Source organism: Ananas comosus, linkage group 15, assembly GCF_001540865.1.
Source record: "Ananas comosus cultivar F153 linkage group 15, ASM154086v1, whole genome shotgun sequence".
NCBI lineage: Eukaryota > Viridiplantae > Streptophyta > Magnoliopsida > Poales > Bromeliaceae > Ananas > Ananas comosus.
Window position 1 is genome coordinate 6,940,840 of NC_033635.1, and position 23,002 is coordinate 6,963,841.

Here is a 23,002-nt window from a genome sequence, read left to right on the forward strand (position 1 = left end):
TCTTTGCAGGCGGTGAGGCGGGATTCTGTTGTCGCCTCCTCATTCATGGTTTGGCTTGTGCCCCCTCGCGCCCCCTGGCTCATAGTGCCCTCCCCCACCTTTGGCCTCGCTCCCGTTTGGTGGTTCACCTCGATCGCCCTCGATTCGCTCCCGCTCGAGCAACTTCTCTGCTAAAGCGATCACGGAGTTCAAGTCCTTCATGTCTCGCGCCACAAGCTCCTTGTTCGCCCACGGCTCAAGGCCATCTAGGAAGAAGAATAGTCGATCCTTATTGGCAATGTTGGAGATCGCCAACATGAGTTTTGAATACTCTTGGTCATACTCCTTGAGTGTACCCCGATGTTTGAGCCGTCGAAGCTGCCTCCACACAAGATATTCGACATGCGCGGGATGGAACTATGCCTTCAACTCGCGCACGAAGCCCTCCCAAGTCTTTAGCTCGCATTGGCCCCTCACGGCCTCTACAGAACACCGTCACCACCATAGCATTGCGTTGTCGGCGAGGTACATGGAAGCGGTTTTGACCATGTCGTCCCCGTCCTCCAACCACAGCACCTTCAGATAGGACTCTATGTGCCATACGAAATTGCCTATCTCCTTCTCATCACACATGCCCTTGAAGCATTGGGGTTCAAGGATGCAAATCTTTGAGGTGTACTTCTTTCGCACATCGACGCCGCGAGGCACCTTCTCAAGAATGGTCACCTGCATCTTGAGGTCCTCAACCTCGTCGACCGTGGTGACATAAGTCCTCCACCAGCACCTTCCACTCGTCCTCGCGATAAGCGAGGTCTATCGCGAGGTCCCTGCAAAACTCCTCGAGCTAATGGCCAAAAATCGTCATAGCAGTCGCGATGCTGTCCTCGATAGCATCATGTAACATATCACTTCCCCGTAAATCGTGCCGAGTTCCGTCTAAATGTGCGGAACGCGGAGTGGAACAAGTCGGTATGGGTCCTAAGTGTATTGGAACCCATATATATAGTAAAGGGACCCGAGAGAGTGAAAATTGCAATTCTGGCTAAGTTCCAGAATTTTAGACTCTCGGGGACCGATCCCTGCAGGGAGAGACCGGTCCCAGTATGCGTAGCCTGCCCAGAAAGCTGAAAAATCGGCTAAGTCCTGGAAGACTAGGCTACGGGAACTGGTCCCTGCGAGGAGAGACCGGTCCCCGTAGGTGAAAAAGTTAGGAAATGGCTAAGTCAGGAAATATTGCTCTCGGGAACAGGTCCCTGCGGGGAGAGACCGGTCCCTGTGCGCTCAGTCAACCCGAAAAGAGTGAAAATTTGGCTAAGTCCTGAGAGGTGTACTCTCAGGGACCAGTCCCTGTAGGGAGAGACCGGTCCCCGTATGCGAAAATTGCCCAGTTAGGCTGAAGTGAAAAATAGAAAGTTGAGGGACTTGTGGGCAATTGTGACATGAGATGGGTGTATATGTGAGAGAGCATAGTGTTAGGGCTCATTTGCTCCCACACCAAGCATAATATCTCTTTCTCTCTCTCTCTAAAACCTTCTCTTCTCTCCTTCTCTCTCTCTAGGGTTGATCAAGAGAGGCTTTTGGAGAGGTCTTGGTGGAGAAGAAGATCAAGATAGAGGTGTTGCTTGCTATTGAGCAAGTGTACAAGGAAGAGCTTGAACCAAAGGTGAGGTTTCTTGGTTTTAAGCTAGGTTTTGGGTTCGTTTCCGTCTAGCATGCTAGAGGTTTTTCCCCCATAGTATCCATGCTAGGGACTAGTTTTGGGGAAGATGACATTATATAAGGACCTATACTTAGGGTTTTGTAATAATGAGGTCGAAGCTTGGGTTTGATCTCATTTTAACCTAATTGGTTGGTCAACGAACGCGTTGGTGCGCTCGGTTCGGCGATACGACGAGCATGCGCGGAGATATTGAAGAAACTGGTTAAATCGGTACAGATCGCCGTAGCTCCCGGCGAAAGCATCTGAAAATCATGAAAATTGGACCACGGCATCCTAGTAGCACTGAAAGGTGGGGGGTGTTGTCCGGAAACACCGGATCTCTTTCTATATCTATGTCACTTCATTTGAGCATATTGATGTTAGCATTTATGCATGTAGGGTAGCTTACTATGTGTTCTTGGTCGAATTGCATTTAGATGCTTAAGGAATATGTGAAATGATAAAGAACCAGGTGAACCAGGTATGAAAGAACCCTATGTGTATGTGAATGCGAGAACGGACTATGACAATAGTGAACAAAGGTGACATTGACATTAGTGACCAGATTGGCACCGAGAAGGTAAATGACTAAACAAGGTTTAGCTTATTATTGGCATCCGGACCATTGTGGCTTTGTGTATTGAGACAGGTTTGGCAAGACTTCCTCAAATTGAGGATTGGATCGTACTCACACTAGCTATGGCTTGAGGACGGTAGCTCCTCCTCAAGTGGTGTACTCCGGAGTGTAGACACCACGGGGAGAGGCCCCGTCATCGTTCTCTCGGGTGGTAGTGCTAGTAGCCTCCCCCGGTAGACGGGAATCGTGGTTTGTGAGTTTCGGGTGAACCAAGAGTACCCCAGGGTGATTGGGTAAGGGCCAAAAGAAAAGAAAATAAACGAGAAAGGACATACATGCATAATTATCATGTACTGGTATATCTATCTATCTGTGGATTGCTTTCTTGCAGGCATTGTAATAGTTTTGCATTAGTTGGTTTGCAATCTATCGTTTCTTGAATTACATATGCCTGAAATAGGCCTAGTGGGCGAATCGGCGCGGTCGGCGGGCGAACCCATTGGGAACTTCGTTCTAGTTCTCATTACCACTAACCCTGCAGATCCGTGTGCGAGCGGGGCGGCGAAGGATCGAGGCAAGGGTATTGCACCGTAGCTAGCGGCCTCGGAGTATAGGCATACCCTACATTTTGAGTATTCAACTTTTGTATGTTGAACCAGTAAGGATAATGATGTAATTCATGTATTTTGGGTTAAAGACCAATGTGATGTAAATGAATGAATGTAAATATAATAGTTTACTTGTGTTTGATTCAAAGGTAATCAAATGACATGTAGGTGGATGAATGATTAATTAGTATCGATGCTTTCACGTGTATGTTGTTGTTTGCTCTCGTGCAAACCTTGTATATCTTGCAATCTCTTTGTTGACTTGTTTGTAATATACATGTTGATTGAGCCTTGGGCGGACAGGGGAGGTGTTGTCCGTTCGGCGTCTGTTCGCGTGCCCGAACTGACCAAATTGGCGGCCCCGGAGCATGACAATGCAGCCTATCCTCTATTATCCCCACATATTGGGAGAAGACGGAATAGTGCTCCTCCGCTTTCACGGCAGAGTCCTCCAGCATGCTCATGCAGTGCTCGAGCAAGACAGACTCTCTTGCCAGAGTCCGCGGCTCCTTGCTCTTGCCGCACTAGGTCGCCCTGGGCTCAGTCACAACGTCACCGATGGCAGCTTCCAACGTAGACATGGCTTCCCAGCAACAAACTCTCTCTGATATCAATCGTCACAGACTTAAGCTAAATTGCTTGTTTAGCCCGTGCGGCGCTCACCTTCCTTCATAAAGTGAGCAAGCCTACCTCTCTACTTGTAACGTATCGTATCCCCGTCGAGCTGTACCGAACTTTCGTCAAAACGACCGAAGTGCGGAGTCGGACGAGTTGGAACGGTCCGCAATGTATTCCAAATGCTTTGGAATTGCTTGTGAAGGGTCTATGGACATAGGAGAGCAAGCTGGGAAAGTTGCAGCTCGAAAACTCCAATTTTTGCTCTCGGGGTCCGGACCCTGCACACGGTCCGGACCTCGTAGCCGAAAACGGCTAGGGCTGAGTTGCCCTGTTTTGTGTATTCGAGAGGGGGTTATGTGTGATTGTGTTTGTGTGTATATATGGGATGGTTAGGGTTTTGGCCTCATTTCTTCACACTCAACACCAAAAGGAGTCCCCTTTCTCTCTCTAAAAACCTCTCTCTCTCTCCTTCTCACTCTCTCACTAGGGTTGTGCAAGAGAGGCTTTGGGTGGAGAAGAAGCTTGCTTGAGGTGGAAGATAGCTAGTGCAAGGGGCTTAGAGGAAAGCTTGGAAACCTAAGGTAGGTTTTCATGATTATTAGCTAGGGTTTAATTACTTCCTTCTAGTATATGTTTCTAGGAGTTGAAATGGTGGATTTGGTCATGCTTCTCCATGTTTAGAGGACTTATTTGGAGAACATGATAAAATCTAGGGTTATATTAGGGTTATGCAGAATATGGGATCTAAGTTGGAATTGATCTCTTGTAGCCCTAATTGGCGGATAATCTGACGCGTTGGTGGACTCGGTTCGGAATTCCGACAAGTCTACGCGACGATTTTGGGGAAAAAGCCTATTTTGGCTTCGTTTCGCCGCAGTCGAGAGAAATCGGCGTCTATAAATCCGAGACTTGAACTGTAGCTTCTCGACATCCCTACAAGGTGGGTGGTGCTATCCGAAATCACTGAATTTCTCATTATGTCTATGTCGCCTTTTTTTGAGCATGTATGTGTTGTAGCATTCATGCATGATAGGGTAGTGTGATATGTGATTATGATTGGGATTCAATTGTATGGTTCTATGTAGGTGAACATATAAATTGATAAGGAACCATGTATGTTGGAACCCTATACTTGTATGAATGAGATGTTGGACTATGACAATAGTAAACAAAGGTGACATTGACATTAGCGGGCATGAATTGGCACCAAGGAAATGATTTGCTAGACGAGGTATAAACCTTTGAGCATTGTGGCAAGTGTGGCCAAGTATATGATATACTAGACAAGGTAACATCCTTTTGAGCATTGTGGCAAGTGTGGCCTTGGGCATTGTGGCTTATAGCAAGTTTGGCTATGCGTCCTCAAAATTGAGGGGGATCATACTCACATAGGGTCTTGGCTTGAGGGCGGTAGCTCCCCCTCAAGCGGTGTGCTTCGGAGTTGTCACCACTGGGTGTAGCAGAATTCTCCCCAGAAGACAGTCCCTCACGTTGTAGCAGCAGAGTCTCCCCGATCGACAGGGATTATGGTTGTGAGTTATTGGGGTTAACCAAGTGTTAACCGAGTTAATTGGGTGAAAGCCAAGGTGAATGAAAAGGGGTCTGCGGCCGAACCCACTGGAAACTTCTTTTAGTTCTCACACCACTAACCCTGCAGATCCTAGTGCGAGCGGGGCAGACGAGGATCGAGGCAAGGGTATTGCGCCGTAGATAGCGGCCACCGGAGTTTAGTCGTACCTGTGTATACTCAACTTTTGTATGTTGAACAAATGATGTATAAATGTATAAAGAGATGTAATCCATATGTTTTGGTTGGATGAATCATGTGATGTAAGTACATGTATGAAAAGAAAGGAAATGGATATAATAGGTATAGTTCACTTGTATTTGGTTTACATGTAATCAAATGACATGTGTGGATGAATGGTTTAGTTTAGTACTTATTGTTGTTGTTTGCCCTCGTGCAAACCGTGTATACTTGCATTCTTCTTGTATTGAATTGCTATTGTTATACATTAGTTGGTCGAGCCTAGGGCGGACAGGGGAGGTGCTGTCCGTTCGGCGTCTATTGACGTGCCCGAACCGACCAAATTGGCGGTCGCGGAGCGTGACACTACTTACTTAGGACCTACTCTCCTAGATTAAGAACGAAAGAGAGAGCGTTTGAGGAATGTTGTGTATTGATAAAAGTTGACAGTACAGCTGATTTCCTAAGGAGAGGGGGTAGAGGCCACAACCTTATAGAGGCTACTCGTCACCTAGGCTACAAATGAAAAGATGCCAAGTGGCGCATAATGACAAGGCAAAGAGAAAGGCTACAAGGTCCCAGGAGACTACAATTATTGCCCACCTAGAAACTCTAAGGACTCTTGACCCTTCGGCATCCGCACCATTAGTCTTGAGATCCGCGTAGAAGCTTCTAGAATGCCCCAGCAAAACCTCTGACAGAATGCTCCTTCGGAGATTGGGCCACTGTCAAGGAGAAAGTAACATCTAGTTCTTCTTAGAGATGCTTAGTGATTTACAATTGTAGATTGCAATAGCAATTCATGAATTAAATGAAGACAAGCATGTAAAATTGTATTAGCTCACATAGGCACGCAAATATAAATAAATATGTTATTTATTTGTTTATTCATGAAAAAAAAAGGAATTACTATTTGGATAAAATTTAATAAATGCTACACAATTTCCAAATTCAAGTCCAACTAGCAATACGTTTATCTCCTAACAAAATAGATCAGAAGATAAAGACTTCAATGTTCTCAAATTGAATAAGATGAAATCCAATTGACCTAAAAAGTGATTCTCGCCATGACTTCTTCAAATACAAAGCATATGACAGATCAAGATCCTTCAGAGTGGTACTTTCACAAATGTTCTCCTTGTTTGTTGACCTTCCTTGAAGAGATCCCTTCAAGTCATACCTGTGGTGAATGCGCAACTCAGTGCAGAACATATTTCCCATCACCACAAAACGGACCTGCATAGGGGAAGTGTAGAATAGCAGACAGCATCAAGTATTTACAAAGTCAGAGGAACATATTGACATATATTAAAAAGTTACCTTCTGTCCACGTCTTATTGTTATCCTATGCAGACCAAAGAACTTTGTTATAAGGGTGTTGTCATGAGCTCCTACATGATTGTAATACCGAGGAAGCATTTTCAAAAGAATCTGCAGCAAAAAGTTACATAATTGCAAGAAATAATGTCATATCCAATGTTACTGCTGAACAAAATATTAATAATCATTAGTTATTATGAGATATGCAGTAGGTGGAAAATGTTCTTGAAGCTTGAGCGGTGGACCCATCGTGTTACCTCAGACTAGATTGATGCTCACTTTGTACGTTGTACATGACATTCATTTTCACTATATACATGACTTGATTTCAATGTGGCGGTCTGACCTACTAATTATACATTCATTTTCACTATATACATATATACATGACTTGATTTCACTATACACTACTTTAATCTTGGCATTACATTCACTATCATGCTTGCTATAATTGCTTAATATGTTACTAACTTACTACGAACGTTCACTCTAACAACTGGGCACTGTTGTGTTAATTACATTATTCTCCACAAAAGAGTGTTTTAGTGAACAATTTAATATAAGAAACTGCCCTAGACTATGACCTGGGAGCAAAGATTTAAGTGCCCATCGGCACGGGCCATATCAATTATGCCATATCGTGCCAACAAGATATCGGCACCATATAGCCCCCCGTGCCAATGGCACATCTCAAAACCCCTTATTCTTTAAATTAACAAGTAATTTTTTCAATGAAGTTCAAAAGATTTGATAAAAAAATATAATAAATAGTTAGAATATTTTGTTGCTAAAGAAAATAAATATTTCATGCCATTATGTGTCGGCACACATATTTTTTGTGATCGGCACGCATTGGCACCGCCCAAAAAAGCACGGACGATGTCGTACCGTGCCAACAAATTTCCAACACAACCCTGTGCCACGGCACTTAAATCCTTGCCTGGGAGTAGGGATGTCAATGATTATAGATACTCGAACCCGAATGGGGCTGGTTTACCCAATGCTAAACCAATATTGTATGGGTTATGAATATAAAAAATAAAAACCAATCGGATTCAAGTTTGGGTAGATATTGTCTGTACACGACCTGGTCCTAAACACTTGTTTAAACCTAATTACAACATTTGGTATTCATGTTCACACGCCTGTACACTTGTTTTATCTCAAACTTATGAATTTGTTTCATTTCTGTGTAAAACCTCTTTGTTCATTTTCAATCATTTAGTTTTCTCTCTGATGCACACGATACTTTGCCTCACTTTACAAGTGATGCAAACCGGGAGGTTGCCAAAATTGAATTTTCAAGTTTGCTTTTGTTTAAAGGTATTTCTTGAAATAAACTACATTCAATTTATCGATTCCGACAAACTTCCTATAATTAAAGCAAGGAAGCAAAAATTTCAGCAAGACAAATTAAAATCGAATTGAAGCAATACAAAGAGGATAATAAACTTTCAATATATGAGTTAATAACAACCAACTGATAATACATATAATAGTTCCAAAAGGTAAATTCGGCTTTATCGGACTTAAAAAGTTCTTACATTTGGTTGTTTGGCAAATATGATTGGTAATGGTGGAGGGCTAGATTGAAAGGGATAATAGAATATCAGGGGATGAGAGATACAAAAAGTGCATCGTTCACACGATTGCGGGGGATCCACGATCGACGAGGGCAGTACACCATGGATAGAACTTCGGCAACGGGGAAGAAGAAGAAGAGGCACGAATCCGAAAGAAGATGAGGGGTAGAAATAAAAGCCGATCTTGTCATGAGGAAGAAGCGACAAAGATCAAGTTAAAGAAGAAGACGATCTCGGCGTGAGGAAGAAGTGTCAATGATCTCACAAGTAGAACATCGAGGATAAAGAAAAAGAGTAGAAACTTCTATTCATCAAAATATGTCCCTTAAGGCATCAAGAACTATGTATTTATAATGTTGAGAGCCCTCCTATGATAAATTATTGTCCTTCTATTTTCAACACAACACAGCCACCCAAGGATCATGCACAGAAGACGAAGCAATTTTGGAAATTCCAAAGGTCCTTTTGAAGAATGCCAAAGGTCTTTTTGGAATTGTTTCTTTGTTTATTGGCTAAATTACTGAAAACTCCCCCGTCAAAACGCGATTTTTCACTTTCCCCCCCTGTCATTTAAAAACCTACACTTTGCCTCCTTGTAAAATAAAAAATGTGCACTTTGCCCCCTACCGTTAGTGATCCGTTAGGGTTCCGTTATAAAATATTTTTTTATACCAAAAATACCTCTCCGCCTCCTTCCCTGTTGCTTCGCCGCCTCGCCTCCTCCACTGCTTTACCTTCACCCACGCCCACATCCCCGTCCGCGCCCGCAAACATCCCTTCGCCCTCCTCCGCCGCCTCGCCTTCGCCCTCGTTGCCGTTACCCACCTCTCCATCCACCCCGACCTCGATTTCCACCCTACTGTCGCCGAAATCGAGGGGCGGCGAGGGTGCAAGAGAAAAGGGGAGCAAGTGGATAAGAAAATGGAGAGAAACTGCAGTTGATTGAGGCGTAAACCGTGGCCGATCGAGGCTGCTGTTGAGGAAGATGAGGGAGGAGACGACAATGGTGAGAGGGGCAAAATGGTCATTTTACCATCACAATACACACCGTACCCCTCCTGTGAACATTTTTTATTTTACAAGGGGGCAAAGTGTAGGTTTTTAAATGACAGGAGGGGAAAGTGAAAAATCGCGTTTTGACAGGAGGGTTTTATGTAATTTAGCCTTGTTTATTGGAGAAAAGCGTTAGGGTTAGCCAAATCAACTAAAACTAAATGATTTAAGTCCGAATCAAACACGAACCTACAAAATAAAAGAAATTGCATCAGAAAATAAAATGAGGTTTATTTGTTGCATCAATTGTAAGGACTGAGAATTTGACTGTACAGCTATACTCTCTGTTGACAATATTTTTGTGTGTATTTTAATTACAAAAGCACCCGTCAAGTTTCGGGAGAAAACGAGCTAGAATGGAGATTTTACGCGATCTTTACTTTTCACTTAAAGTGAATACTAACTCGGGTTTCCGAAGAGGCCAATGAGTAGAGATGGCTTCTGGCGCGTATCGGACTCCGTTCATAGCAATCCAATAGCTCGTTTTCAATGGTCCGACTCAAGGTATTAGGTACCGCCTCGTGTCGTACGGCACGGGGCGTGCCGTACCTTGCCCCCAAGAAGGGGGCACAGTACAGGGGGGGTATCGCACCCCCCCGAGTCTCGCGGCACGCCTTTGGGTGCCGCTCGAGACAAAGCGGCACGCTGGTGCGTGCCGCCCTTTTTTTTTTTGGCTTTTTGGTTTTTTTTTTTTTTTTTGTTCTCTAGGATCCCCCCTCCCAAGGCCATCTATATTGCATTTTTTTTTCACTTTTCTTTTGTTTTTTTGACATCGTGATGTCTTTTTGTCAACTTTTTTTTTTGCTTTTTATCTGATGCCTTTTTTTTTCCTTTTTTTTTCTTTTATTAAATTAAAATTTTATAATTTAACTTCTTATTTATCAATATAGAAACAAATTTTTAGTTGACATATCAGATCCATACCATAGGCTCGGGCCGACTTCCACCACAAACATTCATTTTTTCTTCACAAAATATTTTGTCAAAATTTGTCGCACCGCGAAACTTTCTGTGAATCAGGGGAACAATAATCGATCTCCTAAACAAATTTTGATCAAAATTTTTTTAAAAGAATAAAAAAGAAAAAAAAATGAATATAATTGCGGTACTATTCTGGTTGTTCTAGTCATTATAGACTTCCTAATTGAATCAATATATAGATCTTGAAATGTTTTTAGAAAAAATAAAAATTTCTATCATTTTATCTGTAATAATTTTTTAATTCTAAAAAAATAAAAACACAAGAATTTTCAAATGTTACAGTATGTATAGTTGTATTTTTCAAATAAAAACAAAAATATAAAAACAAAAGAATTTTAACTTCTATTCTACATCAGGTATAGTTGTACTTTATATTCAAAATAATTACATGCATGTTAATTGATGAGTATATTGTAAGCTATACCTAGCAAATATTAATAATTATGTCTAAATCTTTCAAAATAACATAATAAAAACTTATTGGAATAAAAAAAACTTAAATAAGTCCTTGCCAAAGCGTGCCAGTAGGAGGTCATGTGTATCCATCGGCACGCACGCGTACCACATGTCGGCACGGAAGCGTGCCCGTGCCGTACCGTGCCAGGGAAAGAGCGGCACGCCCCCATGCCACGGCACTTTAAACCTTGGTCAAACTATTCTAAAGCCATTGGCGCTAACGGATTTCAAATCTGATGCACGGTTTTCGAGGAAACTGTAGATACATGTATTCTATGTATTTGTGTGCGGATTTTGCCTATTGTTGAGAGGATGAGTTTCGTCGCAAATCGGTGATCAAATCTGACAAAACAAAATTATAGATTCGATGCCTCAGTCGTGCTGAACGCACTGGCGCGATCCGATCAAAAATCCGACGGACGGATCTCCAGGAATCGCATAATATTCGCTGAGGGCTCGAAATTGGCAAAACAGAAAATCTGTGAAAAGCCCAATATTTTATGTACCATTTTGAGTGATTTCGAACGTCGAGCTGCGCACGCGCGAAACACGCACTGCAAGGGACTGGGCTGAAAATAGTCAGTTTTGGAGGACTTTTCTGCAATATTACATCATATACATATGTTGGTGCCCTAACCCTAGCGGACCAGCTACCTCAGCTGTGCCCCAACCGTCACCAGCCACCTCCCAGCCCCTCGCCGCTTGCACCCCGACCGCCGGCGATCGTTTCCGACCGCCGGAAAGGCCGGCATTGCCTTTCTCTCTACCTTGTCTCCACCATATCGGCCGTCGACCTCGAGGAATCAACCACACACGCCGGGCCCTCTCCCTCGGCCGAGACCCGACATCCGGCGTCGTCCCCGCCTGCCCGTGCGCGCCGTCCCCACCGGCCCCCGCCGTCCGCGCGCGCCGTGTGCGCCGCCTCGGCGATCCACGGCCACCCGCAGGCAGCTCAAGCCGAGCTTGAGCCAGCTCGTCGGGGTTGGCCGTGCCGCGCCGCCCTCCTGGGCCTCCGGAAAAACCCCCGTCGCCGTCGCCACCGTCCCTGCAGGCCCCCGGACGCCGCATGAACTCCCTGCGGCCACCCTGTGCAGGTTCAGGCCGAGCCAGGGCCATCCTGGTCCCTGCGCGCCGCTAGCGCCCACCCTCGGCCTCCAGCGACTGGTCGCCGTCGCCCCGGCACTCCCCCCGCCGCCGCCCGGCCGTCGTTGCCCGAGCTGCGTGGGCTCGTACCGCTCCACCGGCCTCCTCCTACCGCCGGCCAGCGCGTGCTCGTACCCCCTCCGACCGGCCGCAACCGCCTCCTGTCGGCACGCCCGCCGTCTGACCGCCGCCGGCCAGCCCATGCTCCTATTGGTTCCGGTAAGTTTACTTGCATGTTTCTGCGCACTATTTCGGGTTCGGGTTGCTGTTCCGGCGATCCGATGGCACCCTGACGCTCTCGGAAGTGAGCATGACGATCCCTGATCTGTGCCGATCATCGTGCTCACCTTCTTTGGGGTCAGCGAAGCCTCGGTTTGTGTGCTAAACACTGTTTAGGCACTGCGCGCTATTTGCAGAATTTCGCGTCGCTCCCGCGCTCTCCACAGTGCTCGGCCATGCTCCGAAGCATGAGCACAGTTTCCGGCACGTCGAGACCTATCAGCGGGTGTCTCGAGCAGGGTCGAAAGTTCTCGGTTCGTGTTGTCGGGCAGTAAAACCCCAAAAATTACATAAAATGATGTGATTTTATATAGTCGCGGGGGCTTATAAGCAAATTTACATTTCGTGGTTGCTGTAGGCAGCGTGCGGGCTGCAGGTGACATCTGGACTGGTTGTCCAAGGCCCCAGGCCTTTTCGAAAATCGGATGTCGATTTTTCGTGTGCTTTTCAGCGAAATCCGCCGACGGAACGCGATTTCAGTTTGGAATTCTTCCGACGGTGCCTCATGGTAAATTATGTCGTCGCTGAGTCTTGTTGGCTGGTCACTCGCGTCATTTCGAAGGTTCGGAAATGACGGGTGAGCGACGATGGGTTCCTGTGTCGAAATTGACACTTCTGGGAACTCGGATCGACGATAATCGTTTCGATGTGGGGAGATGTGTTTGCTGCCAGGTCACACAAATTATTGTGTTTAGTGGCAGCAGGTGACTCGTGGTACGAGTCAGTGAGTTCCGGGACAGTTCGTCAGTCCCGGCGAAGTCCCAGTGCGATTTTTGGGACTTCCGGCGAGTTACAATAATCGATTTTGGGAAACCAACTTCCATGGGTTTACAGGTGGGGATTGTGAATTAGTGGTTCTCATTAGTGGGTTGAATTCTAACCCGATGGACCCTTCGTAGATCCGATTGATATTCTTCCGCAGTCGGGAGACTAGTTCTAAGTACGTACAGGTGGGTATTTCGACCGGAAGTCGGTACAGTGGTGCATGCTCGGTGACATCTTCTTCCTCCCTCTTTTCTTTTATTACCCGGCATATATATGTTGAGCCTAGCACCCTTATTATCTATTTATCGCTCTACCTGGTTGTTTACATATCTAGCATCATGAGTAGAAGTAGAGAAGGTTTGTGATTACATGTGAGATCTGTGACCAAGTCGGTCGATTCTTGTATCTCGTACTGTGACCTATTCGGTCGGTTCACTGCATCTGTTATTGTGATCTACTTGGTCGGTTGGACTACTTGGTGACCTACACGATCAGTACACCCTAAGGGGTAGGGTTGTCGGCTAGTTGCTGATGGTTGTTTATTGAGCATATTAGCATCGATCGCCACTACTCGTACGCATTTCACGAACACCAGCGGTCTGATCCACCGCAAAGGGTGTTCTTTAACGAAAAAGTGGTTGAAAATGCTAGTCCGTGAGCCCAAGAGCTTATGCTGGGGTTATATGCTTTCAGACCCAAGAGCTTATGTTGGGATCATATACCTTTCCGACCCAATAGCTTATGCTGGGGTCATATACAGGTTAGAGCACTTCTGGCACAGGTCTGAGGTGTGCGAACCAACATGGCAGGTTTCTGATTGTGTTACTTTTGGACTTGTCGTCCGGTTGATGCATGCATACAGTAGCAGTAGTGATTCATACATATATATCTCGTCTCTTGTTTATCATTGCTATTGTATTACCATTATCTATACTTTTGTTTATCCTCCTTGACTGGTGAGTACCTCTCGCCCTCGTGGGCTTGCGATACCCACTGGGAGGGGAGACATGTGTACATGTTCTCACCTCCCCACCCCCCTTTCAGGTGACATCGCTGGTTCGAGTCGGGACGGTATGTGAGGTGCGCATCTTAGCGAGCGATAGAGCTATCGGCCCGCCGTTTTGGTTAAACTCCTAAACCTATCTGTTTAAATAATTGACTTAGTATTTATAGTTCAGTTGGTTTAACATTATTTGGATAAATGAGGTTTTGTGAATGGAATAAAGAACTTATGGTTTTCGTTTGAGATGAAAACGGCTTTCTACCCCTCGTGGTAACGTGTTTTAAAAGAAAAAGGTTTCTGTGTGAGAAACGGTTTTAAAAAAAAGTTTTTCTTGGTTTCATGACTTAGTGTTTCAAAATGAGTTTCAGAGTAGGAAACATTTTTAAACTAATAGTTGTGGATTTACGGATATCTCTGATGAAATGAATGTAAATGTGAATGGTGAATGTATGTGTAAGGAATTGAATTCTCGATACGTGAATCCGAAATTCGATCGAAATTGATCGAAGGCGAGTTCGGGACGCTTCGGAAAGGCCGAACGCGTCGAAAACGGCTTTTAGAGGGTTGTAGAGGACCTTGGAGAGTTGGTAGTGCAAATCTACACTTTTGCAGAAATTACCTCTCTCGGGGTCCGAACCATAGCTTCTGGGTCCGGACCCGATAGCCCGATTTCGCCCAGTGCGGGCTGTGCAGAAAACTGATAGTTAAGGGGGTTTCTTGCAATTTTGCTATGAGAGGAGTTAAAGGCTTTTAGAGGCTGATCTCCTATACACTGGAGTGATGTTGGCGAACGTGCGGTATTAGGCCCCGATGTCTTGCGGGAGGCGGAAGAGAAGGTCCACCTTGCTCGCCAAAGATTGGTTACGGCGAAATCAAGACAAAAGAACTATGCGAACAAGCGCCATCGAGATTTGGAGTTCGCGGTGGGAGACCGCGTCTTTTTGAAGGTTTCACCCATGAGGGATGTGAAGCGGTTTAGAGTGCGGGGAAAGTTGAGCCCCCGGTACATTGGACCTTACGAGGTGTTAGAGTGGATTGGTGCGGTAGCCTATCGGCTTGCGTTGCCGCCCAAGCTCGCGGACGTTCACAACGTGTTTTACGTTTCCAACCTTCGCAAGTATATCCATAATCCCGAGCACGCTTTGTTGTATGAGCTACCGAAACTTTAAGAAGATATGTCTTATGAAGAGTTCCCGGTGTCAATTATTGCTCGGGAAGTGCGAAAGTTGAGAAACCGCGATATCCCCTACGTCAAGGTTCGGTGGAGCAATCACGACAATCGCGAAACCACGTGGGAACTCGAGGACATGATGAAAGCGCATCATCCTCATCTCTTCGAGGAGTTGAGTTGAAGTATGAGTTTATGTTTAGGTTGAGTTAGTTTCGAGGACGAAACTCCTTTTAAGGAGGAAAGGATGTAAGGAATTAAATTCTCGATACGTGAATCCGAAATTCAATTGAAATTGATGGAAGGCGAGTTCGGGACGCTTCGGAAAGGCCGAACGCGTCGAAAACAGCTTTTAGAGGGTTGTAGAGGACCTTGGAGAGTTGGCAGTGCAAATCTGCACTTTTGCAGAAATTACCATTCTCGGGGTACGAACCCTAGCTTCAAGGTTCGGACCCCGTAGGCTGTGCAGAAAACTGATAGTTAAGAGGGTTTCTTGCAATTCTGCCATGAGGGGAGTTAAATGAGGGATTGTCTCGCTCATTTCTCTTATTTACTCCCAAACCTAACCCTAAACACACTCCCTCTCTCTCTAAAGCTCTCTTTCTCTCTCTCTTCAAGGTGGGATTCAAGAGGAGAGATTGGTGGAGAAGCAAGCTTGGAAGTTGATCTTCATCTTCTTCATCTTCTTCCTCACCATTGGAGCAAGCTTTGGAGGTAAGCTTGATGCCGTTTAATGGTAGATCTTTAGGACTTGAATCTTTTGCTCTAAGAATGGTTTTAGATGAACCCTAGGATGCTAAGAAAAAGGTTATTGCTTGAATCATGGGGTCATATGATGATTTTTGCAATAGTAGCATATTAGGGCTCCAAATAGGGTTTTGTAAGATATAAGAGTTTGATCTAAATTGGACCTATGTAAACCTAATTGCTAGGTATTCTAACGCGCTGGTGAAGTCGGTTCGGCGATTCGTCGAGCCTACGCGAAGATATTGGGAAAAAGGACCATTTGAGCTTCGTTTTCGCCTGGAAGGCCAAGGCAACGTCCAAAAATCACGAAACCGGATTCCTAGCATCGTGACGTCATTTAGAGGTAGGGGGTGTCACCCGAAGCAACTGAGCTCCCTTCTGTGTCTAAGATTGCATTGTGACCTTGCATTTCTCATATTGTAAAGCATAGTAGGATTGTAGTTTGTTGCATTTCCATTCCTTATATGATTTCCTAGTCGATATCGTATTGTGGGACGAACACATGACATAGTGGATATGTAAGGAAATGGGACTTGACATTGAAATCCTATGATGCTAAAACAGGTAGAGAACTTGATATGTGTAGTGGCATAACGAGTGGCATTTAAATAATGTTTGATGACATAGATATTAAGTGGCATGATGAATATAGTGTAGATGAAACACTTGAACATTAGGGATAGAGGAATTTCCCAAGTAATGATATGTTGCATGTGAACTTAGTGTAGTGGGAACACTTAAACACGAACATTAGGGATAGTCGAGTTCCCGCATTGTTGATTAGCCCTAGATGGTAGGGTATCCTCAGTTGGCGAGGATTGGATCATACTCATATAGTCTATTTTCGCTAGGCGTGGTCGCTCCACCCAAATAGTGAGCTCCGGAGTCATCACGTGATGAACTAACGTACATGTCCAGCAGACGGTCTCGGGTTTGCGAGCAGGAGGGTCACCTTACCTATGGGATTGCACTGTGAGTCATGGGCAAACCTTCGGGTTAGCCAAGTGATTGGGTGAACATATGAATGACAAGTTTATTGAACATAGTAGCATGATAGTTGACATCATTACTATATAGTTCTTGCATGCATTCATAATGATTGAGGCATAGTAGTTCATTTGTGGATTTCGTTATTATATAGCAGTTGATTGCAAATTTATCTATCTACTTATGCCTGCTTAGACCTAGTGGGCAGATCGGCGGAGTCGGTGGCCGAACCCACTGGGAACTATTCGTAGTTCTCACCCCACTTTGTTGCAGGGCCGAGTTCGAGTACACCGGGCGAGGATCGCGGTAAGGGCATAGCGCCCTAGTAGCTAGCAGCTTCCATTTTGCATTAGAGTACCCTCGTGTACACGGTTGACATGTGATGTAGATGTATTTTGGGAGTTACTTAGGTATCTAGATGATGAACTTGTAAATCTTATGTATACATTTTGGGAGATGGAAATGAAAACTGATGTAAATGGTTGAATGAAATATAATAGTTAGTACACTCTCTCTCTTTTGCTCTCTTGTATGCTTGTTTAGCTACTTGCTTGGATCATGTACATTGTTTAAGTTTTCTGGGCAACTTATTGTACTTGATTGTCATTGTTAGCCTTGGGCGGACAGGGGAGGTGCTGTCCGTCCGGCGTCTGTTCGACGTGCCCGAACCGACCAAATTGTCGGTTGCGGGGTGTGACAGTATGTGTATGCTTATACGGTTGTGGTTGTATATTGTACTTGTGCGACGCCGTGCAAATAGAGAGGAGACTCTGTCCGTGTGAACAGTGAACATCCTGTATTTGTGGCTGATCTGACATACTTTGGGGTCAAGGTTTTCAAAAAAAAAAAAAATTGGGCACGGGCATTTCCGCATTGGCTTTTAAACCCAATAGGGAGCCCGGGGCGTAACATCTCGATTCCGTCGAGATGTCATCATGATAGCTCTGGTATAAGTTCTCTCGAAGTTGGCGCGACTCCGCCTCAGAAATCCAACTACTATCGGGCAATGGTCATCCACGCCAACACACCAAGTATCAGCGATGAGTACTACCTCGCGTCGCAGACTCGCGCACATCCAGAATATCCTCCACGCTATCTGATGGAGTTTCAATGTCGGAGCGAGATGTCAAGCCGTCAATATCAACAGTAGATAGGGTTTCTCCAGTCCATAGTACTCGTACTGTCGTACAGCTCGCTGACACTGAAGATCGGGAAGGTCAGTACTTCCTAGGGTCGATCAATTAGATAATCGTTTTTCCCCAATTTTTTCAGAATTTTGAATGGCTCATACTTTTTCCTGTTCAACTTGCTATAGCCTCCAGCTGGGGAACCTTTCTTTCCTAAAATAGATTAAGACATTATCTCCTTCATTAAAAGTCATACCTCAGCGATGTTTATCAGCTGACTTCTTATACTTGACAGTGGAATCCCGCAACATCCAATGAACCTGTTGTTGCACCTCTTGAATCTGTTTTAGGTAATAGTCGGCATCTGCACTAACTCTACCAGGGTAAGGTATTGGTGCTCGGTCAAGAACGTGGGCTATAGCTGGCCATATAAAGCTTCAAAAGGAGATTTTCCAATGCTTCGGTTTATGGAATTGTTATCCGCAAATTTAGCTTGAGGTAAAATTAAATCTCACTATGTTGGCTTTTCTCAAGCTAAACATCTTAAGAGATTACCCGAAGATTGATTAACTATTTCCGTCTGCCCGTTAGTTTGTGGATGGTATGGGCTACTGAAATTCAATTTGCTTATTGCTTTTGACATTAAAGTCCTCCAAAAATGACTAACAAATTTTGTATCTCAATTAGAGGTAATTGATTTAGGAATGCCATGTAAACGTACAATTTCATTAAAAAATAATTTTTGCAATATGTGATGCATCAGAAGTTTTCTCACAAGGAATAAAATAAGCCATTTTCGTAAAACGATCAACCACAAAAACTAAATCAACTTGGCGTGCAGTCTTGGGTAGGCCTAGGACAAAGTCCATGGTAATATCCTCCTAGGGCATAGTGGGAATGTGCAGGGGAGTATACAAGCCAGTATTTTGAGTTTGTCTTTTAAATGATTGACAAGTTTTACACCGCTGAACAAACCTTACAAAGTCCTTACTTATTTTAGGCCAATAATACCGCTCTTGAACTAATCCCAAAGTCTTGTCTCTCCCGAAATGTCCCCCTAGCCCACTACTATGCAGATTCTGAATCAAGGACTCTCTTAACGATCCTCAGGGAATGCACAACTTGGACTTTCTAAAAAGATACCCGTCGTCCAAACAGTAATCAAAAGATGAATCATTGTCAGAAGATAGGCACTTTTCTAGGATAGTACTGAATTTAGGGTCATTTTGATATTGGTCCTTAACTACCTCAAATTCTACCATCTGTAAGAAGTGATAAGCAAATGGTTTCAACGGTTGAGTGGATCAGCGACTCGATTAGCAATGCCTTGTTTATGCCGCAAATGAAAAGTGTATTCTTGCAGGAATGCAGTCCACTTGGCATGTCTTTTGTTCAAGTTCTTATGAGAATTTAAATATCGCAATGCTTCATGATCCGAATTAAAAATAAACTCTCGATGAATAAGTAGGGCCGCCAATGTTTCAAAGCCTGCACAATCGCGTAAAATTCAAGATCATAAGTGGAGTAACGCGCTCGTGCATCGTTCAATTTTTCATTAAAGAAGGCTATAGGACGTTCCTCTTGAGACAGTACACCTCCAATTCCGATGTGTGAAGCATCACAATCAATCTCAAACACTTTTTCTATAGTGTACTGGATTTTAATATGAAAGTAAGTGTAAATAAAAATGGTGGGAGGTACTATTTTTATTGGACTTAGAAAAATAAAGTATAAGTCGGAAATGACTTGTGCTGAAATTGAAATGAAAACAGAAAATTTAGAATTTTCTGTAAAAAACGGAGCTTATTTTTTAGCAAAAAATTCACAGTGCCAGAAAATTATGAAAATTTGAGAATATGTCGGAATTATTTTTCTGAGGCTAGATTTAAAGTTTCATATCATTCCGACACCCAGAAAGTGGAAACGGAACATAATAGCAATTTGATAGAGATTTTATTTGGTAGACTTTTCGGTGACCAAAAATGGTTCGAAACTGAAAAATTAAAATAACGTTATTCTGATTGATTTTAACAGAGCCTGACTGTCAAATTTGAATGCAAATGGACATTCAGAAGGGCTCCGACGAAAAGTATCAGATTTAAACTGAGCTGGAGATGTAATTTCTAATAAGTGCAGGGGGTTCCTGCGAATTTGGCTAGCCTTCTTCTTCTTCTTCTCCAACTTGAAGATTTTGGTGGAGATTGAGCTCGGGATGCTTGGAGGAATGGAGTGGAGAATCGAGCTCTCGGGCACTTGGTGAATCAGAGCGCTTTCGACTTGAGGTTCGTTTTTGGGTTAAGAGATTAAGGATTTGGATTTTAATTTGGAAAGTAGATTTTGGTGAACCCTAGGCTAGTCTAAGCTCCGAATTGGTAGAGATTAGTATGAGATTGGAGGATTTTCTTGAATTGTGAGAATCTAGGGTTTAGAAAGGAGCTTTTGCAATTATAGGATTTTGATCTAAATTGATCCTGTAATCCTTTAATTAAAGGTTATGGATGGATGCCTAGTAGCTTCGATTCAAATAATAACAATATTTCGGCGATCAATTGGAGGAAACGAGCCGATTCATGAAGATTTGGGTTTGTTGGGCTTAAAGCGCGGCAAATCGTCATTGGGAGCCTAATTGCAAGTGTCTACAAGCAATTAGGAAGCGTGTGAGGTGCGTTGTGCTTCACCGAAGTGATTAGATCACTTCCACGTCGAAAAAGTAAAGTTTAATATTGTTTTACTTGATGCATGTATTAGTAGTTTAATTGGTAATTGTGCATTTATAGAGCATGTGATTCTAAATGAGGAACTACTATTGTACAAGATTTAATTATGTGCATAGACCAAGATATACATAATTGTAATTATGCATGTTAGGGTTCAAGTTATGTATTGTTATTATTATTTGCATGTTTCCTAAATTAGAAGTAGACAACTATTGTTGAGAACTCTAAAACTCAGGATGCACGAATATAGTGCCATGTGAACCCTAGAGATGCAATGAACTAGTAGAGTAAACTAGTTGTATGGACATAGGTTGAAAAACATAGTGGTAGGATGACCACTTGGATTGGAATGTCATTGAACCTATAGTCGAGTGAACCTATGTGGGAAAGACATAGGACCTAGTGTTGTTAAACCTAGGTATGAAAATATAGTGGTAGGATGACCACTTAGACAAGAGAACATAAACCTAGAGAGGTTGACAATTTAGGGTAAATGATGAACCCTTGAGACTTGGAATGGAAAATGATGTGCACATCTAATGAGTTTGGTATGTGAGTCATCGTTCGGCGTGTGCAGCGATTTCGCCGCCAGATGGATTTTGGTGCGACGATTTCGCCGCGGAAGGCTGGATACCCGAGGTGTGTGCGACGATTTCACTGCCTAGGGACTTGAGCCATTGTTCGACGTATGAGACGATTTCGCCACCAGATGGCTAAGTCAAGTAAAGGATTACACCACCCGGCGACTTAAGCCATTGTTCGGCGTGTGCGACGATTTCACTATCATATGGCTAAGTCAAGTAAATGCGGTAAGCTGTGGATGATTGAGTTAAGACCGAGTCGGGTGATATAGCTTGGCTAAGGTAAGAGAACCTTAGGAACGGATTGGAACTGAGATAGATAGTGAAATAGAAAAGTAGAAAAGGAATACCTTTTTGCATGGATTTCATTATTGCATTTAGTTGAGGCATAAGCATGTTTTATTACTTGCATATAGTTGAGTTATATGTTTATATACTGGACTAACTTATGTTGCCTCCTTTGGACCTGGTGGGTCGAGTTCTTTCCTTGGGTGGCCGTACCCACTGGGAACGATGTTTATTGTTCTCACCCCCATGTTTTTTGGGTCCTCATGTGAGCGGTGCGGCGACGCAGGGAAAGGTCGTAGCTCAGTAGATAGTGCCCTACCACTTGTGACCAGAGATAGATGTACCCTCGGTCAGCATAGCGTAGGGTATGGAAAGAAAAGAAAGAAACAAAATTGTAATAAAGTTGATTGCATTTGGAAAAATGTAAATGTAATGTAAAGTGAATGCTTGTAATAGCGTAGTTGTTTATGTTTTTGATACCTCTTTATGCAATCTATGTATGCATTCTGTTCTTGGTCGGAACATCGTGAATTGTACTGATTGTGACAACTTGGACGTACAAGAAAAACTCTGTCCGTTCGGCGATCTGTGTGAGTGCCCGAACCGACCAAAGAGGCGGTCTCGAGGCGTCACATTTTCAACGTCAGGCAAGGCAAGTACTGGAGCCTTTGCAAGTTTGTCCTTAACCAATTGAAAACTTATTTCAGCTTCAAATGTCCAAGTAAATTTACCCCCTTTTAGGCAATCAGTTATTGGCGCAATTAATGAACTGAAATTTCGAATGAAACGCCGATAAAACGACGCAAGTCCATGGAAACTTCGGATTTCAGTTATGGTCTTTGGGGTTGGCTAACTTTGAATTGCTTCTATCTTAACAGGATCAACTTTAATTCCCTCGATGGACACGACATAGCCTAAGAAGGTAAGGCTATCGGTCAGGAATGTACACTTCTTAAGATTCAGGGATAAGCTGTTATCTCTTAAAGTTTGAAGCAATTGTCTTAAATCATCTACATGAGTTTCAATACTTGTGTTATGAATCAGAATGTCGTTGAAGTAAACTACAACAAATTTTCCAATGAATGGTCGTAAGACTTGGTTCACAGAGCGCATTAAAGTATTAGGGGCATTGGATAACCCAAACAGCATAACCAGCCACTTGTATAATCCTTCTTTGGTTTTAAATGCTATTTTCCATTCATCTCCAGGTCGAATATGATATCCGCTCTTAAGGTCAATCTTAGGCTACATTTGGTTGGAGGGATATCCCAAAACAAGGTGGGATATCCCCCCATCAATACCCAAACAGAAAAAAAAAGAGAGGGGGATTTGTTGTTCCGGGCTTAATAGGTTGTTCTAAGAAATAATTCCAAGAACAACCCGTTAAGCCTGTTCTCCCCAGATGAGAGAATTAGGGGGAACAACTTGGGGGCTATGTTTGTTTACCATTTTGCCCTTTAACCCTTCAGGATGTGTTTAGGAATTTTTTTGGAAATTTTTTTAATTTATAAGAGCCACACTATTTTGACTTATTAATATTTAATTTAGTAAATTAAAAGAAATAGATTGAATGATT

At 43.6% G+C, this 23,002-nt stretch overlaps 1 protein-coding gene across 9 annotated transcripts in view; it reads right to left on the reverse strand.

The window, feature by feature from the left end:
* LOC109721232 (phosphatidylinositol 4-phosphate 5-kinase 1-like) overlaps positions 1–23,002 on the reverse strand; it is an 89,289-nt gene that overhangs the window by 39,920 nt on the left and 26,367 nt on the right. For 6 of the 9 annotated variants that reach the window (XM_020248708.1, XM_020248707.1, XM_020248710.1 and 3 more), the window contains exons 8-9: positions 6,549–6,659; positions 6,277–6,464 (exon numbers count right to left, since the gene is read on the reverse strand). In XM_020248708.1, coding sequence (XP_020104297.1) covers positions 6,277–6,464; positions 6,549–6,659 — 299 coding nt within the window. Of the gene's footprint in view, positions 1–5,831; positions 5,954–6,276; positions 6,465–6,548; positions 6,660–23,002 lie in introns of all 9 variants that reach the window. The other 3 variants (XR_002219176.1, XR_002219175.1, XR_002219177.1) reach the window with 1 other exon arrangement.